We start from the raw sequence: 23,505 nt of genomic DNA on the forward strand, positions 1-23,505 counted from the left end.
GCAGCCAAAGAGCAAATAATATGCACAAAAAATTCAGATTAACTGGTCATTCATAATGGACCGTAATTTCCGTGGAGTGGCATCAGCTTCGGATAGCCACTCCATGCCCAATTTACTTACTCTAAATTTCTTCCTGTCTCATCCAACCTTCTGACTCAGGCTGGGTGAGATCCAGGCAGGGCAGCTATCCTCAAGGCCCAGCATCGCAGTCCAGCAGAGTCAGATTGAAGAAGGACACATCCCCCTTTTTACGTCACTCGCTGATGTAAACCAGATAAGTTAAAGGACCCATTGAAATTGACAGGCCAGGGAGAAGGTGAGTGTCTAAGGTAAGTGGATAGGATTTGGAGGGGTGGGGGAGATCAGACGTCTGGGAGGGGGAATTGGAGGTTGGTGGTGTGAGGGGGTTTCTGAGTGATTGGACCTTGGGGCCGGTTAGGGTGCTGCGGTGGTTGGACCTTGGGGATTTTTGGGGTGATGGGTCGGACCTTGGGTGGGGTGGGGGTTGGACCTCGGGGACTGGTGGGGGGGTCAGAGCTGGGGCGGTAGAGGGTTGGACCTCAGGTGGACTAGGGGGTCAGACCTTGGTGGGGGAGGGTTCAGACCTCGGTAGGGGTGGGAGTTGGACCACAGGGTGTTGGGGGTAGTCGGGGTTCAGGATTTGGGGTTTGGGGGTTTTGGGGGGTTAGGCCTCAGGAGGGGGATGGTAGGGTGGAGGATCTGACCTTGGGTGGGGGGGGGGGGCGGGATGAAGGGGAAAGGGGATGTCGGACCTCGGGGGGTGGGGTAGTGGTGTCAGGACTTGGGTGGTGGGGTTGAAGGTCAGGGGTGTCATGTCAGTTCAGTGGTGGGATCAGGGCTGCGGGGGTGTTTCAGGTCTGGTGGTGGGAATTTGGGCCTGCGGGGGTGATGGGGATATGGGTTGGGTCAGGCCTGAGGGATGAGCAGGTTGGGTTGATGGGGGCTGGGAGTCGGAGACTGGGGATCACCATGGGGGTGTAGTCAGTCGGATGACTGGGGGAGCCCTCTGAGGGTAGTCCTGTGGGGTGGGAGGTGGTTATTGCACTTGGTATTTGCAATAGCTACCCAGAAGTTAGAAGAGGTTTGAATTCTTCTAACTTTTTCTGGGTAGCTATTTGTGTAACACAGCCGGAACCATCTCAAGTTTGTGAATTGTTTAGCATTTTCAGATGGTTCCCAGCACAGGGCAATTGCCCAGAGGAAGTTTGCATTTCTCGGTAATTACCATGCAAACCCTTACTTGTGAAGTTCTGCGAGGGATTTCCCAGTGCATCTTTGGGGTATCCCCCAATCCGACGCTGGGCAGCTCAGAAGTTATGGCCCACTGTTGTTTGGGGGTATGTCCTTGTCTGTATAACAACATTCACTGCACTTGAACAGTAATTATTCTTTGGAAGTTTATTGAGCTGTTTTAACATGTTGCTGCTATATAAATGCAACTTGTGTATTATTGCTACTTTATTATTATACTTTAATATATTGTATTGTGTCTGTCACCCATGTTAAGTCCTAAAACTTGCATTGTCTCTATCAGGAGAAATGTATTTGTGTAGTGCCACTTCCATTGCTGCTACGCAGACTTACTTTGATTCCCCAGGGCAGGCAGTACTCATTGAGGAATGCCGGAACGCTGGACAGACCTTGCAGATAGCACAATGCTGCCTGCCCCTGGGGAATTGATGCAAGTTTGCATTGCACCACCAGAACAGGTGCTACTCAAACACATTGCTTTTCCAATGTATTTTCTGTCTCTTATTTTGATATGAAGGAGATTTTGTCAACGATACCATCAGTTCCAGGTTTCCAACTGAGTTGGCCCAAAATAAATTGGAAATCTGGAAGCTTATAAAGAACTGAAAATAAAAATAGTGTATAAAAAAACATGTCCAAAAGGTCTTTATCTCATCATGTAACAAGCAGTTTCAAGAAAAATATAGTGTTATTATAATGCAATAACAAAATTGTTGAGTATACCTGACCAAGAATGGCTGAAAGAATAAGAACTCCTAAAAAATAGTTGCACATCTGAAATATCTGCTCAAATTGATTGGTGGGGTGTGGAAGCTCTGCAATCATCAGAAGGGATTTCTCCGCATAAAGGAAACAGCTGATGTAGCTAAAAAAAATTACCAACAGGGCAAGAAGAGAAAAGAAATGATTGAAAAAATAGAAAAAGAGAAAATTTTCGAATTCCAGCATAAATCGAATGGTTAAAAATAACATTTTATCATCAAAGCTACATGTTAAAATATGAAGAAAATAAATAAATGCAAGGTTCAGTGAAGACACTTCAAAGAGAAGGCCCAAAGAGAAGAAAAATGCGACATGCAGCAGTGATGCAATCAGCACTTCAAAGAATAAATTTTGCAAAAGGACAAGCAGACTTAGATTTTTCAATATAAGTAATAAATAATTTGTACATGGTCCCGATAGTAATTGTTTTATTAAATTATTGACTGGAAGTTCTGCATTCTACCTGAGTGTGATATCTGAGTGTGATTGTAAGGCAATGCAAGGAATGGGATTTCTAAACTGTAATAGGAAAGCTGAGACAGAGTTCAACTGTCATCTGGACTCGAAGATAGGTAACTGCATTATTGATCCAGAAAATTGCTTATTGCTTAAAATAACCCATACCTTTTTTAACATGGAAGGTTAACATAATTTTGGTGTTAAAGAAATTGACTGCAGAGCTTAACCAAGAAAACCTTTGGTGTTGAAAAAAATATTGGTGAAGCGACAAATGGTGGCTTCGATTAAGCTCAGTAAAGTTATGCAAAATTGCCAAAAGAGCTCTATAAATTGTACTTGACTTGAACAAAGAATTTCAATAGCTTTTTGTCAAGGGTCTTTCCCACTACATTTCACGGCTCTCCCTCTCCCTCTGTCCCTGGGAGATAATTCCGGGGTCACTGAGCAGTGGGAAAGCAGCCAAGAGCAACAAGGAACAACACATTTGCTGAGGACCGCAGGTAAGGGGGAGGGAGGCTGCAAATACAGAATATCAGTAGATTTGAATTTTAAAACTCACTCATATATTCCCAAAGTTTGAAATTATTGTCTGTTGGTATGAAAATATAATCATTGGGCTTGGAAAAGTGAAGTGCTATTATGCATTGTGCAAATGCTGTGCTAATTGCTCTCTTTTTCGTTTTGCAGCAGCAATTTTAAACGGTATCTGAGGAAACTTTTACCTATTTCCTTTGCCATTGTAGACCCACTTAGTGCTGTTAATGCCTTCATACTCTGAAGCCCAGTAATAAATACAAGCATTTATATGCAGTAGGAAAAGTAGGTATCCTGTTGTTCGTGCAATTCTGAAAGCAGAATGAAATGTATGTGCTAGTTAGTATCAATGGTGAAACCACTTGCTTTGCAACAAAGTAGCTGTAGTATGGCTTTCAGGGTTGCTATCTAACTTAGTAGCTCATGTCATTATCAAAGCTTTGTCAGATTGTGATATATTAGTGCGAATGCACTGTACACCTAGAATTAGGTCTGATGAAAGTCAAGGATTGAAGCCCACATTGAGAGTGAATTTAAACATCCAGAGTGGGTGGGTTCGACTCGGATGGGAAGTTAAAATGTTAAAAATTTCAAACCTGAACTCAAACCACCTCAAATCCGCTTACTTCCAGTTTTCACAGAGGGATGGGCAGCTCACTCTCAGGAGGCAGGTATTTAAATATATTAATCAGGCTGCCTGCTTTTGGGCCCGATTTTAACTCTGTTCAAGTGAATGGGTTTTGAGTGAGATATATCTCACCCAGCATCTTTAGTTCAGGTTTAGCACTGGCTGACCTGGTTTCTTAGGCCTTGGGAATCCTGGCAGCTGAAGGGACATGAGGATTGTCTTTCCAGCACTGCTTGTGAACCAGGAAGTGCAGGAGTGCTTTACCCATCCTGCCCCCCCAATCTACGCTGTCCAGTAATTGGACTGCCCTCCACAACCAGACTCTTTGTCCTGTTAATTGATTCCCTCACACTGTTCTCCATGGGCCTTGATCTTCTGCCTGGCAAACCACACCTCATGATCCATTTGCTGACATCCCCACCCTCCCTCCCCCACCAGCTCCAATTTTCCTGTGTGTTCTCCAAGCCCCTCTAGCTCCCTCCAACTGATGACCTCACAATCTCTCCCTCCCAACAGCCTCCATATTCCACGGCTGTTGCCTGGTGCCACAGTTGCTCAATCTGGCTGGCTGTGATTGGAAAATGGATTGCAAAAATGATAATCATGTCTTATCATTAAATTCAGATGGATTTGAGAAAGTCTCATACTTCTGGTTATAAAAACATATGCTCACTTATTTTTCAGTTTCAGTGTGACAAATGATTGCACCATGAATCTGCCTTTTTCTCCTTTCTTGTCAATGTCTTGCATATTGTCAGCATGTTTTGTTTTCCTTTTCATCTCCTTAAGTGCATTATAAAGCCTCAACATAATCTCTTATGACCTTATAGGGGTAAATTTTATGAGTTCCCGAGTTCTGGAATTTGTCATCCTGTTTTGGTGAAGAGCACCAAGTTTTGTCACTCAACATTTTTACTGAAGTGTGCTGTTCAGTTCTGGGGAGAACATTTGGAAACTATCACTCAATATTGGCAGTGGGTGCTATGATCTGCCTCTCTGTCTCTGAGAACTGTCAGGAAAGACCACTTGACCTTTTATCCACTATCAGAGAGAGACTTTGGTATGGCTCTGATCTGTCCCTGAGTGCTCAGTGAAGGGGAAAAGACATGCCAGGAAGGTTCTTCTGCCCCCATTCCCCTGAGATTTTTGGAAGAATTGGGCAGAAGTCGGTAATAGATCAGGATGGGCTCCATGTCTACATCCATTTTTATATCCTCTAAATGCCTGCCAGACTTGCTGGGTGATGTATAATACATGGATGTAGAAATATTATAATGATATTCAAGTGACAGAAATGTGTCATTTTATGTGTGTTCTGCCACTTACACTAAAATATCAATAAACACCAGGACACCTGTTTGTCCCTAGAGTTCGGCATTGCAAAGGTTGGGAGAGGGAGAGCAAATTTGAATTTAAAAATATGGAAAGCCTGTGCAATTGACTGTAGGATGATGAGATGCATAGGCTTTGGCATGACTTCCAAGTATTTTATTTTTGTTTGGCAATCTTCAGCTGGCAGCACAGAAGTCACCAGCCGTACAGTGCTGCTGACAGGCGTCCTCAGCCAATCTCTGCAATAGAGAACAATGAGCCCTTCAAATTATCCAAATGGTCTGAGGCTGGAAAATTGGCCTAGGCCAAGAGGCTGCACCTGCGTGGTGGGTGGGGTTTCCATCATGTTAAAGATGTGCCCCAATGACACAAAAACAGAAAAACTGGGCTGATTTGTATGCAGCTGCAATTCAAATTCTAGCCGCTAGCGATTCTCACTACTTTGTGTTCAATAGCCTTTTTTATATATATTACAAACCTGGCACAGATATGTAAATGTGGCTTGCAGAAATTAGTTTGCACTCCTCAGGCAAAGGCAGTGAAATGTCAACTAAAGAATAAAACTAATATTAACTTATTGCTACAGTCCCTTGACCTCAATCTCAGCACATGATTCTGGACTACACACTCTTTTAGAATACTCATTAAAGTATGCAGCACATAGATTATGATACTGCAGCTGGTGGGTCAATGTTGAGCTTTCAAAAACAAATTAGGTGCATATAGTGAGGTTATACTAAAGAAACTGTGAAGTGGCAGTGTGCACCAATTTAGTCTAATCTTGGCCAGCGCAGGCAGCCTAAGATCGAGGCAGACTGTAGGCTTAAACTCTCTAATACTTATTTTATGTGTGACGTCTTTTTCTGTGCTTGGTGAACAGAAGCTGATTTCTGTTAGCAGCTTTAAAAAGATATATTCAGTGGATAATTCAACACTGCGTCTGATATCAGCATTTACACAACAAGAAACTAATGTGCATCATTTATTTTAACGAAAGAAAGGGACAAATTTCAAGCATTTTTTACAAGCAGAAGTCTACTGCATTTCTTAACATAGGTTCAATAAACATGGCATTTTATTACTAAAGATTTTCACACGACTCACACATTGATTTTGTCATCTAAATGGTTGCTTACCTGTATATATAGGCTTTTTCCATCATCGCCTCAAGTCGATGATTGAACTCAAAGAATGTTAAATACTGGAGGAAATAAAAGCCAAGAAACATAACAAAAATCATACTGAATGTTTCTATTTCAACATCTTTTTCCCAGTACCTGCATTGCTTAGTTATAGAGAGGTTTCATCATTACTGTTATTATTTATTATAAAGAATGAGCTTGAAATTTTAAAGCAGCTTATTACGTTCTCAGGAGGTCCCGGGTGGGATTGTCCCAGCTTTGGACTAAGTGCAGTAGTGGGTGGGTAAAATGATGTTTACCAGCTGGCCACAATGGCGGCTTCTCACACTCTATTGCCCCAACCTGCCGCATTAATTATGCATTCCTGGGAAACACGCTGTTTCCATGGCGGGCAGTCTCCGATTCGCCTGCCATACTGTTACCTCGCTGCTTCATCATGCTGGGCACCACATTAAAAGTACAGCCGTACGCACACCTCTCAGTGCTTCCAGCCCCGGACTGCTGCAAATAAGACATGGCCTCAAAAGGCAAGAAGACTAGAGCCCCAGGTTTAGTGACGTGTCCCTTAAGTGCCTTTTGGATGCTGTGGGGGCGCGCTGTGATGTTCTCTACCCCTGCTTTGGCCGCAGGTGAGGCAGCAACATTACCACTCTGGCTTGGTAGGCGATGGCAGTAGTGATCAGTGCCAATGCTGCACAGAAGAGGTTGGTCATCCAATGCAGATAGAGGATGAATGATCTCATCCATGCAGCCAGGGTAAGGCAACCATTTCATCACTCTAAACTCACACTCAAGCCCATTACACATTCACCTGACATCTCACTCATTGCCAGCTCAAGGGACATCACCATTCACTCTTTCACACACACCCTCACATCTCCAGCTGGCCTCATCTGCTCTGGAGACCTCCTCCTCAGCCCTCACTATCTTGAGGCCACTTGCACAAGTCAACATGTGCCCCCACACACACGCTGGGATACCTTCTTCTTCAGCACAACCCTTACCCTGTAGCCTCTTCCCTTGTCTGAGGCTGCTTCTACCCCTTCCCCAAGCAAGCCCTAGCCTTGCAGCTGTGCATAGCCTTATGACTGGTCTGGTAGGTAGAAAACTGCCTATGAAACCCCCTAAAAGTGTTGTGGTGCTCTCTGTGAAGCCTGGCGCTGATGGCTGCGAGTGCTGTCCATAGCAAGATGGGCAAACAAACCTTGAAGTCCTGAGTGAAATGCAGCTCACCAGGTGCACTTTACTTATGTGCAGTTGTGAAAGATGTCGGTGTGCAATCACACCAACGTGGACGGATGATCCAGTGTGGAGGGATGAGTCCGGCAGGCTAGCCTTATAATGATATACAGATGCATTACAATGAGGTTCTTGACGTCCAATGGCGGGAAGCACGGCCCCCCATTGACAGGCTGAGTGGACGATCGCAAAATTGTTTCACGTCATAGTGAAACTGATTTTCGGCCTTCTCACCATATTGTTCACTCACACCACCGAGCATGCCAGTGGACACGGACGATTCCGTGCCTCCAAGTGCTTCACATTCAATGAGACACTTTTGAAGTACAATCCTATTGTTATCCAGCCACATTATCTGTGTTGATTGAAACATAATATGGGGCTGAATTTTATGCTGATTGGGCATGTAATTGCTTGAGATGATGTCCGGCGAGTGTCCCGACTTCAACCCACACTCATGTGATATTTCAGTCGGCGGGTGCGCTTGGGTGTCTGAGCTGCGCCTATCATCGATTAAAGACCATTAAGGCCATTAAAAAGGCAATGGACCAAGATTTCACATTGTCCGTGCAATTTTGCGCTCATTGCATGAGCAAAACGGGCAGGCGGGCAGCTGACATTTTGATAAACCTCATTCAGAGGTGGGATAAAAAAGGTCTGCAGCATTGTCATTGTGAGTAGTGAGGAGTTTTGGAGATAGTTTGCTGCTGTTTGTTTATTGGTACTTAACGGCTTCATCTCTGTTCGGGGCTTCATTGTTAGCACTTCCAGGCTGCATGTAAGGACTCGTTGGTCTCTTAGTGTCTAGAGGATTTTGACCGTGAGGACCCTTCCAGGTATCAGATGGTTTTCTTTTACCCTGGTAGTGGGAATGTGGTCTCCGCTGGTGGCACCTCCTCTGAGGAGGAAGAGAGGGGCAGGAGGGAGAGGAGGCCAGATGTCCCAATGCAACTTCCAGGGGAGCAGTCTGTGGGAGGAGAGGTGCAGGCACAAGAGGCGCAGGGCCAGCAGGTAGTCCAAGGTGGAGGGGGCTGCAGAAGAAGCCACTATCCTGCTGCCAGGGTATACAGGTGGAGAAGCAGCTACCTCAATATGTCTGAGGTGCAGTGCTGAAGAAGGCTCCGCCTCTCACCTCCATTTGACAGATGATCGGGCCTGAGATCAGCTCCGACTATGTGGGTGGACACCCCATCCCATTGGCCCTGAAGGTCACAGCGGCCCTTAACTTCTATGCCTTCAGCTCTTTCCAAGGCTCAGTGGGGGGCCTTTGTGGAGTTTCCCAATTAGTTTAAGCTGCTTAACTGGTGAAAGAATATCTGTTCAGGCAGATACTGACACTTATTCTTTACCATATGGAAGAGGCCAGCCAGGCTGAGCGAACCAGGGACATTGCAGCGATTGCTGGGTTCCTCTGCATCCAGGCTGCCATCAACCGCACACATGTGGCCATCAAGGTACCAGTGGGTCAGCCGGGTACCTTTGTCAACAGGAAAGGACTCCACTCCATGAATGAGCAGATAGTGTGTGATCACAGGATGCAGGTTCTGCAAGTCTGTGCAAGGTACCCAGGCAGCTCCCATGACGCTTACATCCTGGGATACTCCCAGGTGTCGAGGCTCTTCAGTGCTCCAGCTCAACTGGATTGATGGCTGTTGGGTGACAAGGGCTGTCTGTTGAAATGGTGGCTTATGATGCCACCCAAGAACAGAGGCAGAGCAGTGTTACAATAAGAGTCATGCCTCCACAAAGGCAGTCACAGGGAGGACCATCAGTCTTCTCAAGGTGCACCTCCGATGCCTGGACCATTCAGGGGAGCACTACAATACTCCCCAAAGCGGGTGTCACTGATAGTAGTTGCATGCTGCACTCTCCATAATCTGGCACTGGCAAGAGGGGACCCACTGGAGGAAAAGAGTCTTGAGGCAGCTCCATAGGCCACAGAAGATGAATCCAGTAGTGAGTCAGAAGAGGAGCACAGTGAGGAGAATGCTGAGGGTGTGGAGGCAGGCTTCTGTATCCTTCAGGGAGGCAGGGACACCTTGATCCAACTCTCCTTCAGCTAGGCTACCAAAGAATCACTCCCGCCTCATGCCAGGGCTGCCACCTCCATCCATGATGTCTGAAATGCCCCTGTCATGTGAACCCACTCAGTGCCTGTGCAACATAGTTTAGAGCCACTCACATCCAGCATTACATACTGGTGTACCCTGCACCAAATATAAAATGTGAAGCATACTCAGGCCATCACAAATAAAGCAAATTTAATGTTTTCACTGGCGAAAAGGCCAAGTGGCCGTTGGATTTTTTAGGAAAAATCCATGGGCAGGATGAGGTTTCCAACAGCAATTAAAAATTAAATTAAAATTTTTAAATTGCATTAATAACGACCCTGCGCATGTGACAGAGTCCCATGAGGGGACATGTTTTTAACAGTGGTAATTTTTTTTTATTTTTGTGTTTTTAAATGCTGCTTCAGGGAGCTTTCATTTCAAGCACTCGCACGCATGCGCAAACTTCCATGCTTGCCCTCCTCCCGCCCACACCTCGGCCAAGCTGAGCACTGCAGCGCGATAAGGCCCGATTGCGGGCAACGGTCAGCTTTGTGACCACTCCAGGGCCTGCCCACCATGCCCACCTGACAAGGTAAAAGTCCTGGCCTATGTGTAAAGTAAACCACTTTCTGCTTTGAAAGTATAGAGGAACATTGATGAGCCCACTCTCTACTTGCAGCACCATTGCAGCCTGGCCGGCCCCACTTGAGGAACACCTCACAGGTCACGTGCGAGTTGCAACCATCAAGCCGCAAGGCACTCAGTCCATGCAGCCAGGGTTCACCCCCTTGGCCAGCTCTGGCCTCATTGAGAGTTGGCACTCAGACTCTGGCACCACTGAGGTCCATGAGGGGGGTGGTGGTGGCCACACTTTAACACTTCTGCACATTGACCCGTGCCAACACGGTACCCATCCTTCCTGAGCGCAGCAGGTCATTGAGCCTTTTCCTTCACTGTGGGCCACACCACGTCATGGCTGCTCACCAGTGTTGCATTTACTCCCATGCCCTCTTTGTGAGGTGCAGTGGCCTCCTCCTCCCGTCTCTGGGGACAAGGGTGTCCCTTCTGGCAGCCACCTGCTCCAGGAGGACAGCGAGGCATTGATCAAAAAGCAGAGGGGGGGGGGATGTCGAGTGCCCACCAGACTTTGCTCCCTGCCTGGCGTCTCCAGCTGCACTTGACTCCATAACTTGAATATTGAGAATGTAGAAGAGATCTTCTTCCCCAGCAACCCTCAAGGGGTTGCCTGGACCATTTTTAAACTGGCTGCCAGGTCGCCATTGGACCTGGCGGCCGATAGGCACCCGTCCCCGCCTGCCCCTTCTGGAGCATTGGGAAGCTGCGGTTCATGCTGGGCTGGTGTGAAATCGCGGCCATGGGCCGATCGCGGGCGGCAGCCAGTTTCCTGGCTGATCCTGGGCTTGACAATTGTGCCCACCCGCCGACCTGAAAAATCTGCCCATGGAGTAGGGAGGGTTTGTGCTTTGTGTTTGCTTTAACTGTGTGTATTTGTGATTTTAACAATATCTTCAATGTATTTCTTTAATAAATAAATTAATGATTCATCAAGCCAACGTACACGGAATTAAGTCCAAAATGTTAGATAGTGCAATTAAAATGACACATAAAGGAACTACAACATGCAATCTTTTCTTTTTTGTTAATAAGAAAGGTAATTGGAAACTTTAGCAACATTCGTACTTGAAATCTCTTCATCCTAAGACGTAAAACTATGGGTAAGAATTTGCATTGAGTGTGCGGGTGCACACCTGACCTGCTTGAGCGTAAAATAACCCGTGATGGCGTCAGGCAAGTGTCCCAATGTCATCACGCACTGGGCACGGGCGGGAGTTGGCAGTGCGCCCGCCAACAATGAACAGACCTATTAAGGCTATTAAAATAATAATTGACTGAAATTTTTCACTGGCGAAGAGGCCAAGCGGCCTTTGGATTTTTTTAGGAAACATCCACGGGCGGGATGAGGTTTCGAACAGCAATTAAAAATTAAATTCAAATGTTCAAATTTCATTAATAATATATCCCTGCGCATGTGACAGAGTCCCTTGAGGGGACATGTTTTTAACGGTGGTAATTTTTTTATTTTTACGTTTTTAAATCTTCAGCTCCCTGAGGCATGGAGCTGCCTCAGGGAGCTTTCATTGTGTGCACACGTGCGCTGCAGCGCCTCAGGGCCCGATTGCAGGCGACGGTTGGCTTCGTGACTGCTCCAGGGCCTGCCTGCCCGAAAACGTCCTGGCCTATGTGTAAAGTAAACCGCTTTCTGCTTTAAAAAATTTTGGACATCTGAAGGTAACTTGAATTCATCTACATAGCTGGTTTACAGACTCACCAGATGAGAATGGATTGAAATTAGGCATTGGAAAATCAAGTGTGCTGACCTTCATACCCAGTCCTTTGATTTGCAGTCTCTATACATGTGGGAGAATAGATTGATTGAATTTCCAGTTGTCTGGTTGGCAATTTAGAGATTTTTGGACACCCAATTCAAAGAACGGACTGTCCGACTGGAACCAATTGGTGGCAACACCGTTGCTCATTGTTGTCACAATATCTCCCTTTCCCGGCCTCTCCTGGGCCCACCGGTCACGTGCACCCGCTAAAGGTAAAATTCAGTCATCCTCACGGAAGCATAACTTACAGATAATGTCCCAGATACCACCATCACAATCCCTAAGTATGTCGTGTCCCACCGGCAGTACAGACCCAGCAGAGGTGGCAGCACAGTGGTACAGTGAGGAGGGAGTTGCCCCAGGAGTCCTCAACAACAACTCTGGACCTCTTGAAGCTTCATGGCATCAGGTCAAGCATGGGCAAGGAAACCTCCTGCCGATTACCACGTACTTCCCTCCCTCAGCTTATGAATCAGTGCTCCTCCATGTTGAATATCACTTGGAAGAAGCACTGAGGGTGGCAACGGCGCAGAATGTACCCCGGTTGGGGTCTTCAATGTCCATCACCAAGGGTGGCTTGGTAGCACAACTACTGACCAAGCTGGCTGAGTCCTAAAGGACATAGTTGCTAGACTGGGTCTGTGACAGGTGGTGAGGGAACGAACAAGAAGGGAAAACATACTTGATCCCATCCTTGCCAACTTTCCTGCCACAGATGCATCTGTCCATGAAGTATCGGTAGGAATGACCACCGCACAGTCGTTGTGGAGATGAAGTCCCATCTTCACATTGAGGATACCCTCCATTGTGTTGTGTGGCACTACCATCATGCTAAATGCGATAGATTTTGAACAGATCTAGCAACTCAAGACAGGGCATCCATGAGGCGTTGTGGGACATCAGAAGCAGCAGAATTGTATGCGAACACAATCTGTAACCTCATGGCCCGGCATATCCCCCACTCTACCATTACTATCAAGCCAGGGGATCAATCCTTGTTCAATGAAGAGTGCAGGAGGGCATGCCAGGAGCAGCACCAGGCATACCTGAAAATGACGTGTCAACCTGGTGAAGCTATAAAACAGGACTACTTGCATGCCAAATAGCATAAGCAGCAGATGATAGACAGGGCTAAGCGATCCCACAACCAACGGATCAGATCTAAGCTCTGCAGTCCTGCCTCATCCAGTCGTGAATGATGGCGGAGAATTAAACAACTCATTGGAGGAGGATGCTCCACAAATATCCCCGTGCTCAATGATGGAGGAGCCCAGCACAGCAGTGCAAAAGATAAGGCTGAAGCATTTGCTGCAATCTTCAGCCAGAAGTGCCGAGTGGATGATCCATCTCGGCCTCCTCCGGAGGTCCCCAGCACCACAGATGCCAGCCTTCAGCCAACTCGATTCACTCCACGTGATATCAAGGAACAGCTGAAGGCACTGGATACTGCAAAGGCAATGGGCCCTCACAATATTTTGGCAATAATACTGAATATGTCTGCTCAAGAACTTGCCACGCCCCTAGCCAAGCTGTTCCAGTACAGCTACAACACTGGCATCTACCTGGCTATATGGAAAATTGCCCAGGTATGTCCTGTACACAAAAAGCAGGACAAATCCAACCCGGCCAATTACCATTCCATCAGTCTACTCTCAATCATCAGTATATGAATGGAAGGGGTCATCAACAGTGCTATCAAGCGGCACTTGCTTAGCAAAAACTTGCTCACTGACGCCCAGTTTGGGTTCTGGCAGGATTACCCAGCTCCTAACCTCATTACAGCCTTGGTTCAAACATGGACAAAAGAGTTGTACTCCTGAGCTGAGGTGGGAGTTACTGAGTGTGGCATCAAGGAGCCTTAGCAAAACTGGAGTCAGTGGGAATCAGGGGGAAAACTCTCCAATGGTTGGAGCCATAACTGGCACAAAGGAAGATGGCTGTGGTTGTTGGAGGTCAGTCATCTCAGCTCCAGGACATCACAGCAGGAGTTCCTCAGGGTCGTGCCCTCGACCTAACCATCTTCAACTGCTTCTTCGATGACCTTTTTTCCATCAAAAGATCAGGAGTGGGGATATTTGCTGATGATTACAAAATGTTCAGCACCATTCGTGACTCCTTGGATATTGAAGCAGTTCATGTCCAAATGCAGCAAAACCTGGGCAATATCCAGGCTTGGGCTGATAAGTGGCAATCTTGCACTACACAAGTGTCAGGCAATAACCATCTTCAACAAGCGAGAATCTAACCAGCGCCCCTTGACGTTCAATGGCATTACCATCACTGAACCCCCACTATCAACATCCTGGGGGTTACTGTTGGCCAGAAACTGAACTGGACTAGCCATATAAATACTGTGGCTACAAGAGCAGGTCAGTGGCTAGGAATTGTGCAATGAGCAACTCTTCTCCTGACTCCCCAAAACCTGTCCACCATCTACAAGGCACAAGTCAGGAGTGTAATAGAATTCTCCCCACTTGCCTGGATGAGTGCAGCTCCCACAACACTCAGGAAGCATGACAGCATCCAGGACAAAGCAGCTTGTTTGATTGGCACCACAATCATTCACTCCATCCACTATTGACGCACAGTAGCAGCAGTGTGTACCATCTATAAAATGTGCTGCAGGAATTCACCAAGGCTCCTTAGACAGCACCTTCCAAACCCACCACCACTACTACCTAGAAGAACAAAGGCAGCAGATAGATGGGAACACCACCACCTGGAAGTTCCCCTCTAAGTCACTCACCATCCTGACCTGGAAATATATCGCCATTCCTTCACTGTCGCTGGGTCAAAATCCTGGAACTCCCATCCTAACAGCACTGTGGGTGTACCTACACCACATGGACTGCAGCGGTTGAAGAAGGCAGCTCACCACCACCTTCTCAAGGGCAACTAGGGATGGGCAATAAATGCTGGCCCAGCCAGCGAAGCCCACTTTCCATGAATGAATAAAAAAAAATTCTTTTTATTTTATTTCATAATGGAAATTTCATCCAGCCCTTGGATGAGGTTTGATGAAAAATACAAAGGCCACATGGTTGATTCTCCTGTCCACCAATTGTAAGGTTGGACGTGCCAGGAAAATTCAGAGACACCTGTGCCATTAATGGGCTCAATTGCCCTCTTAATTTTTGGTGGGCGCACTTCTGACTTTAGCGCCCATCTGCCAAGCAAAATACCGCATGAGTGTGTGGTGATGTTGCGGTGCTTGTCCGACATCTTCTCGTGCGATTTTATGCCTGATCGCGTCAAGTGTGCGCCCGCCCACGGGATGTAAAATTCAGCCCATATTTTCCAAATAAGTGACTGTTGTAAGGTATCATTACTGCTCTAGTTGCTAATATTCATGCAAAAGCAGATCCTGAACATCTCAGTCAAAAGTTTGGTTTTACAGCTGAGGTGTATAAGTCAAACGTGCATTAGATCTTAGTAGTTTTACCTCACTTTAAGCACTTTTCATTTCCTACAAATATGCTCTTCAGTATGTGCTTTATTTGGCTTCAGTGTTGGCCTAAGGGTGAAGAAAATTAGATAGAGTTCCCATTCCTAATGACTATAATCACTTTTCTGAAAGGTATGCAAATGTGGATTTTAGATGCAGACAGGCTCTAGCTTACCATGGACAGATGAACTGTCATTATTCATTGCCTATTATATTCACATATAAAACAGTACCATATGGCCAAGGCAACAGATTGCTGCTGGCATCTGTGGAGGTAAACTCAAAGATGTGTCAGAATGTTCAAAAATGGGGAAGAATGGGGAGAAAATTGGAAAAAGAAAGTCATGTTTCAGGTACATATTCTGCTCTTGAGAGACCTAATGCATTTATAATGTACACTCATTACATTCTAATCGTAGTATTTTTAAAAACAAATTATTTCTTTTTTCATTTTGATAATAATGAAAATGATTCACTGGTCCCTACTCTGCCCCCAGGGTAACAAAGACTTTGGATTTAATCTCACTAGGTTTAAAATCCTAACCATTTATTTATTTGTTTATTTACAGGATGTGGGCATTGCTGCCAAGGCCAACATTTATGGGCCACCCTAATACCTGAGAGAAGGAGTTGGTGAGTTGCCTTTTTGAACCTCTGCAGTCTGTGTAGTGCAGGTACTCCCACAGTGCTGGGAATTCCAAGGTTTTTGCACAATAATGATGAATCAAAATCTATATATTTCCAGGTCAGGGTGCTGGGTGACTTGGTGAACTTGAAAGTTGTAATCTTTCAATAAACATGCTGCCCTTATCCTTTTCGGTAGCTGCGGTCAAGGGTTTGGGAGGTTTTTAAAATTCTTTTATAGCATGTGGACATCACTGGCATTCGTGAACAGCTATCAAAGAAGCCTTATTTGCTTCTTTTATAGATGGTGTGCACAGCAGCCATATTGAACTAGTCACAGAGGAAGTAAATGCTAAGGTGATGGATGGGGTACCAACAAAAAAGGGCTGCTTTGTTGAGATGGCGTTAAGCTTCTTTAGTACTGTTGGAACTACAACCATCCAGACAAGTGGAGATAATTGCATCACGCTCCTCACTTGTGCCTTATAAGTGGTGCAAAAGCTTTGGGGAGCCAAGAGGTGAGCTACTGACTACAAAATTCACAGCCTCTGGCCTGCTCTTGTAGCTATGTTATTTATGTTGCTGGTTCAATTAAATTTCTGGTTAGTGGTGACCCCAGAATGTTGATGTGTGCTGCAAATGTTACTTGCCACTTAAGCCTGATGTTGGAAGGCACAGCCCAATTCTATAGTGCAGACAAGTATGAAATATTTCCCCTTTACCCCAAAGGATGACCAGTGCAAGCTTCTAAATGTCATCAATCTCTTCTGAGATCAGTTACCTTTTTCCTCAAGCATTATGGGGTCTTGGGAAGAGAATTAAGGTAGAACCATGTTCTGCCCAATTATCTGGCCCTCCTTCTGTAGTTATGCTGGAGATGTGCCCAGACCCAGGGTAGAAGCTAATGCAGGAAAATTGGATAAGGTCCCAAAACAGGCACAGGGATCAAAATGCATGATTAACACCCATCTGTTAATTCTGCAGCAGGCAGCATGCAAACTTCAAACATAAACATAAGGACATAAGAAATATGAGCAGGAGTAGGCCATTTGGTCAGTCCAGTCTGCGCCACCATTTAGTAAGATCATGGCTGATCTTATTGTGGCCTTAACTCCAATTTCCTGTCTGCTCCCTGAAACCCTTGACTCCATTGTAGATCAAAACGTTTTGAACTCAGCCTTGAATATATTCAATGACCAGCCTCCACTACTCTCTGGGGTAGTGAATTCCAAAGATTAATGATCCGCTGAGAGAAGACATCCCTCATCATCTCTGCGTTTATTGGGGACCCCTTATTTTTAAACAGTGGCTCCTAGTTCTAGATCCCCTTACAAGAGGAAACATCCTCTTAGCATCTACCCTTTCAAGTCCCCTTAGAATTTTATATGTTTCAATAAGATCACTTCTCATTCTGCTAAACTCCAATGGGCATAGGCCTATCCTGCTCAATCTTTCCTCTTAAAACAACTACTTTATCCCAGGAATCAATCTGTAGCTCTCAGATTCCTGAAGCTGGGGTCACTTGGCCGACAGCTTTAAAAGTTAAATTGAAGGCATTCAAACTCATTAAAAAAATCTTTTGATAGACCCGTCTCCTGAGATCAGTCACTCTCCTGTCAAGACACCTCTGATAAAAATGGAAGCGGCTGAGGTGGAGATAGGTTGGAAATCAGGTTTTAGACTTTTACATATTTAACACCCCTGCCTCCTCCTTGCCCTTTCTGGGGTTTAAAATTACTCCTCTATATCTGCATGACATCTTTTCTTTGTCCTCTATTGTCAAGTTGTGTCGAAGGCATTAGTTGTGGTGAACAGGCTGTGAAATGGTCAGTGAATGGCTTTCCTGCTATCTTTTGCTTTCGGCTGTTAGAAACTTGCTATGGATCCTGTTGTTGTCAAAGAAAGATCAGCATATCGCCACTCTATCCTGGGTCATCTACAAGCGATAGGTATTGTTAATTGGTATGTTGTATTGATAGGCACCATATAATGCTCTATGTACAGAAAGTTAATATTTATTTATACTTATCGTCACTCCAGAAACTGAACACTGGATTGACTTGATATATGGGGGAAAGTTCAATCAGCAGCGGTACTGGTACAAAAATGTGTGGTGTGGTCAGAACATGTGCCCAATACTATCTGACATAGGCAAGTGCAAAATTGGCATATGTGACTCATTTAATCAAGATTGTTGAGCTGCCAGCGTAACTCATAAGATTTGTTGACCATTTGCAGGCCTCAATGAGGATCTTATGCCTGAAAAGTGAGCAAGACTAGTTGAATTTCTCTCTCCGCGAGTTCAAATCATTGGCCAGCTCTATCATTCAAAGCACTTCAGAAAACTTCAATTTAAGCTGGAGGAAAATCTGGCACAATTAATTCAAGTTAATCCCTCTCAGCCAATTTCAGTTCGGCAATGATTGAACCTATGGAGAAATGTATATTGCATACAGTCCCACCACAATGTGACAATAGGAAAAGGGACAGCAAATAAAACTTTCATTTAATAGGGTTGAGATGATGTAAAGAACCTATTTTTATTTTTCTTGGACTGTGGCTTTAAAACTGGACCATGGCTTTAAAAACTACCATGGCTGCAGTTGAAATACATGTTCACTGGAATAAGATGAGGAATATCTATAATGTTGCTCTCCTGGAGCAGAGTGTGCCATAAAAGAACTGGATGGTACCTGAAAGGAGCCCTGGACTAAGGGGAATTACCTGATGACTGCATTTTAATTTGTTCATGACCAGGTGACCAGGGTTTTGTGTGGTAACAGTGCAGGCAATAGTGCTCATAGCCTGCAAAGAGGGAAGACCTAAAACTTCTCTCTCTTGTGTTTGTAAGATTCCAGTAATTCTGCTATAGTAGCTAGCTGGCTATTCCTCACGTCCCTGTAACCTGCTTTGTCTGAAAACCCATGTCAAGAGGAAAAGGGGTAGAGACTTTGGGGAGAATTTTCTCCCTGTCGGAGCAGTTGTGCAGGGGTGGGCGCGGGCGGGCACGCAGCCGAACGGCACCCCCGATTGGCTGGGCGCACCATTTTACATGGGCAGGCCAACAGAGCTGCCTCAGGGAGATTAGTTTTAAGTTTAAATAGTTTAATAAAATATTTTTAAAAATGTTATGACATATCCCCTAATGTGGAACTGTCACATGAGCTGGGACATGTGCATTAATTTTAATAAAAAACTTACTGAAAATTTTGAATCATTCATGAAACCTCATCCCGCCCATGGATGAGGTTCCTTGAAAAATGAGAAGGCTGCCTGGGCTCTTTGCCTGCCCACCAACCTTAAGGCTGGGTGGGCAGCTCAGCTGATTCCCTTAATTGCTTTTTAACAGGCCTTAATGGGCCTTTGACAGTTTGGCGAGCCCTGCCCCTGCTCACCGAGTTGAAGATCCTGCCCATTGAAAAGCAAGTTTTTCAACCAGTGAACCACAGACTGAAAGTGCTGGGAGACCACCTCATGCCATCAACAACAAACTGCAAGGAATTTGGAAGGCATCAATCAAAATCAACCCAGCTAATCCTGGATAGTGATATTGAACTGTTTTATCTCACCCTTAAAATCCATGTTTTGTGTGTCTTATATGTGTGTGTTTGTGTGTGTGTGTTTGTGTATAGGGGTTGAAGAAGGGGTAGAGTTTAAGTTATAGTGTTAGAAGTTAGTAGTTCATCTTTCTTTCTTTTGCCACTGGTTAACGACAGTTTGTTCCATAAACAGTTATTTATTTATTAAGGTTACGAACCTTGTGCTCGTATTCTGTTAACCTAAATTAAACAGTTAGGCAATCTGGTGGTTTGGTCAAACTTTTCACATTTGTCGTGGTTTGGGGAACAGTGGGGCTTGATACTACAGCGCGCTATCCCCAGTGAGTTGTGACAATGATGAGAAAACATTAAAAAGGAGAGCCCTGGAAACTCATTTATCTTGGTAATATATTTAAATATTTTATATATTATCTGAAATAAATTGAATTTTGTTAGAAGAGAATTGAGATTTTACATGAATAATTGAAATAAAAGGTTACAGCATATCACTCCCATGTGTAATACTTTTCCAATATTTTCACGTCTCTCTTGAATGACATAAGATCATGCATTCCATTTTATTCAATAGACAGTCAAACTTTAAACATGTTGAATATGATTTATAGATCTCACCAACTCTTTGCAATCCAGATACATTCTGAGGACCCCAGAAAATAAAAAAGATGAGATTTACACCTACAACAAGAGTTAAATTTAACACAGTCCATGAAAATTAGTTCCAATATGAAACCAATAATACAAGTGCATTTACCTTAAGTACACGATTCAATCGAAATAGGGGATTACAGCCAAACACCAGGTAGAGTAAATCAAATGGGATTACCGATGCCAGATCAAGCTGTGGAAACAGAATTTAAATCTGGAAGCATACTGTTAAATCTGAAAAAGTAACTTAACCAAAAACTTATTTGCTAATTAGTTGGATGTTCACAGCTAAATGAAAGCTTACCTTGAATTTTAATGATTGTGTATAATTCTTTCTCATTCCTTCTTTATCAGCCTGAACAACAAGAAAATGTGTAAATCATAAAATTAATGTTCTTCTATTAAATCATTTTTTTATGATTTTTTGTGTTCATCAAATAAAGAAAGGTAATTGGGAGCAGAACATTTTTCATTTTTATCATCCAATTTCAGTGCCAAATATCCCCAGTTTAAGTGTAACTCCAACAGATACAGCGTAAAATTTCCTGTATTCTATCTTAACTGCAGGCTGCCTTTTCCATTCTTGGTTAAAACTGGAGTTAAAGTTTCCTACTTTCTGGAGTATTAGATGTGAATATTAAATTGCACTAAGTTCTAGGGCAGGATTTTCTGGGCCCACCATGGGCGAGATTCATGGTTGGTAGGAGCGGAAAAATCAGAAAGAGGACAAAAGTCAGATACCTGCCAGCGGAAAAAATGAGTAGGAATTTCCCCTTCGCCACTTTCATGGCAGGATGATGGTGGATCAACTTTCCTGCTGATTCCATGCCGGAAACGCTATTTGCATGTATTAGCATGTCAGGAATACTCATTAAAAATGCAACTTACTGGAATCACGTTTCCGCTCCCAGATACATGCCACCGCCCCCCCACCCAGTGGGAAATTAGACCAGTTTAAATCACGACCAGATATCAGTGGCGTGCACCCTCACTTCACTTATGACTTCAAGGTGAGTGCAACATTCAAAGCCTACCTGCAACAGCACTGCACCAGTTCCCCAGCGATGTCAGTATTAGTCCACATTGGTGGAAGTGTATGATGGGGCTGCTCACTGTGGCTGCCTTGGTCGTTGAGCTGGGCTGCTCACCATGGTTGTCGCGCTACTCTGGCAGGACAGCATTGTGCCCTGCGAGTATCAGGCAGGGCTACACTCTAAAACAGAGACTGGCATGGTCAGTGGGGGGGGAGTTGGGGGTGGAGGTGACAGAGACATGAGGGTGAAGGGTGTTTGGGTAGGTTGGATGGGGAATGATGGCAGGCAGAGAGAAGATTAGCGGTGGGGAAGCTGGACCCCGACATGAAATACTAGAATGTACACAAAAGGAGGTGAGTGGGATTCAATTTGCATGAAGGGGAGGGGATGCACAGAGACTCTAGATTATGAAAGTGAAGGAGGCAGTAGTTAGTGTAGAACAAGAGGAGTAGGTTGCACAGAGACTCATGGAGCGGGGATGGAAGAAAAACAGTTTTGTGGTCATTCATTGAGGAGTCAGAGTGCTGAGTGAAAGACAATCATAGTCCCTGAACTGTTACCAAGAGATTGTGGTGAGAGATTAAAGGCAGTCCTGGGGCTCTGTAGACCCTGTAGTTAGGGCGAGAGTTTAAAGGCTGTTCTGGGGTTTTATGGGCCATGCTACAGGGCTATGCATGTCACGCACACCGTGTTCCCGCTCCAGGGAGGGGCAAGGCCTGTGTGCTCAATGGGGATCAGGAACGGCTTGTGTGCAGGACATGGTCACAGTCTCACAGTCGATGGTGATGGGGTTGTCTAGCTCGGTACTGGACTGCAGATGGTCATGGTTGGGGGGGCATCTGCAGCCTGTAAATGGGGAAAGCGTAATGGTGAGGTGCTCAAAACTCTCCTAGGGGGGTCACTTCTGTGTGTGACTGTGCACACAACCTCAAGATGGGGAGTGGTGAGGACCACATAGGGCACAGAGACATCAACATTGATGGGTTCGGGGGGAAGGGCAGGAATGTCTATTGCAATGACAAGGGGATCCAGGGTTACTGTGGGAGGCTGGAGAATAACCTGAGGGAGGTCTACCTGCACATTGTGAGGTTCCAGGAAGATTGGGGAACCCAAACACTGACAGGGGGAGGGTCGAATCTGGTCTCAAATGCAGCACCACGATCTTGAGACCCCAAAGTTATGATGCAGTTTAAAATCAAAACTGGAGAAGAATCCGCAATGGAGGGGGTGGGGGGGGGAGGAGGGGTGGGGGGGCAGTGTGGTGGTGGGGCAGTTAGGGTCCACAGTTGGACTCAGCGGCCCTAACATGGGGCACCCCCACACTGCTTAGAATAATGTAGTAAGGGTGTTCGAGTTGCTGCTATTGTTGATAAAGTTGATTTGCAGATACTTCTTGGGTGGAAGCATTAAGTTTATTTACAATATATTCAGCAGCAACTAGACATGTGCTTTCAACTTCAACTCTATCTCTACACTGACTGCTGAGGTAGCCTGTGCTACTCTCCTATTGGTTATTACAGATCATATGATCTTCCTTAACAAGTATTATCTTTAGAGGTACATTATACACTAAATAAAATCATAATTACTACAAGTAACAACATGGAAATGGAGTCTGAGCTGATAGAACTCAGGGAGAGTTTATTGAGGAGGTGCAATTGGAACCATTGATATTTAGAACACTTTAACTCGAGACTTCCGGAGTCATTGGGTTCACAATGAAGTCGATTAGTTTGAGCACTAACAGAGGGGAATGTAAGTGGGTGATGCAGCCAACCATGAAGGGAGCACTGCCACTGGATATCTGCAAGATGACCAATGAAAGCCTCTAACATGCTTTCTGCAATCGGCATGGCTAATGGGCCAAAGGACACCCAGTCATTCCAAAAGTGCAGGTTAGGTATAATTAGTAAACCAGATCAGATAGAACAGGAAAACATTAGGTAAGGTTGAACCTGGATGCCCTCAAGCTTCTTCCAAACATTGTGGGGTTAAGATGTCAAGTAGCTGGGGTGGCATCTTGGTCACTTAGATCTGTGAGGTAGCATCTCAGCTGGAATGCTGGATCAGGGAAAGGCGAGATGCAGCTCTAGGGCATGACAACGGCTTTCTGGTAACAATTGGGAGATCTACTATAGTTGCCCATTACTCTTTAAACTGTTGGTTCTATTTGTCGACAGGGAGAAGGGGGGTTGAATAATGGAGCCTGCACTGAATGCTGCCTTCTTGATGGCAGTGATCCAATTGAGGAGGAGAAGGACATTGCACTGCCTAGCGCAGCTTTGAGAGGAGGCCTGGCCTGAGGTCCATGGTCTAGGGGAGCCCCAGTAAGACCCAGAGGATGAGGAGATTACACCCATCCCATGA

At 45.2% G+C, this 23,505-nt stretch overlaps 1 protein-coding gene across 1 annotated transcript in view; it reads right to left on the reverse strand.

Annotated features, from left to right (window-relative positions):
* Positions 1–23,505, reverse strand: part of LOC121278827 (cyclic nucleotide-gated cation channel beta-3-like) — a 118,988-nt gene that overhangs the window by 53,963 nt on the left and 41,520 nt on the right. Inside the window, exons 4-7 of the mRNA XM_041189281.1 lie at positions 20,409–20,459; positions 20,211–20,297; positions 6,124–6,188; positions 3,216–3,338 (exon numbers count right to left, since the gene is read on the reverse strand). Coding sequence (XP_041045215.1) covers positions 3,216–3,338; positions 6,124–6,188; positions 20,211–20,297; positions 20,409–20,459 — 326 coding nt within the window. The remainder of the gene's footprint in view (positions 1–3,215; positions 3,339–6,123; positions 6,189–20,210; positions 20,298–20,408; positions 20,460–23,505) is intronic.

Source organism: Carcharodon carcharias, chromosome 6 (genome assembly GCF_017639515.1).
Source record: "Carcharodon carcharias isolate sCarCar2 chromosome 6, sCarCar2.pri, whole genome shotgun sequence".
Lineage (NCBI taxonomy): Eukaryota > Metazoa > Chordata > Chondrichthyes > Lamniformes > Lamnidae > Carcharodon > Carcharodon carcharias.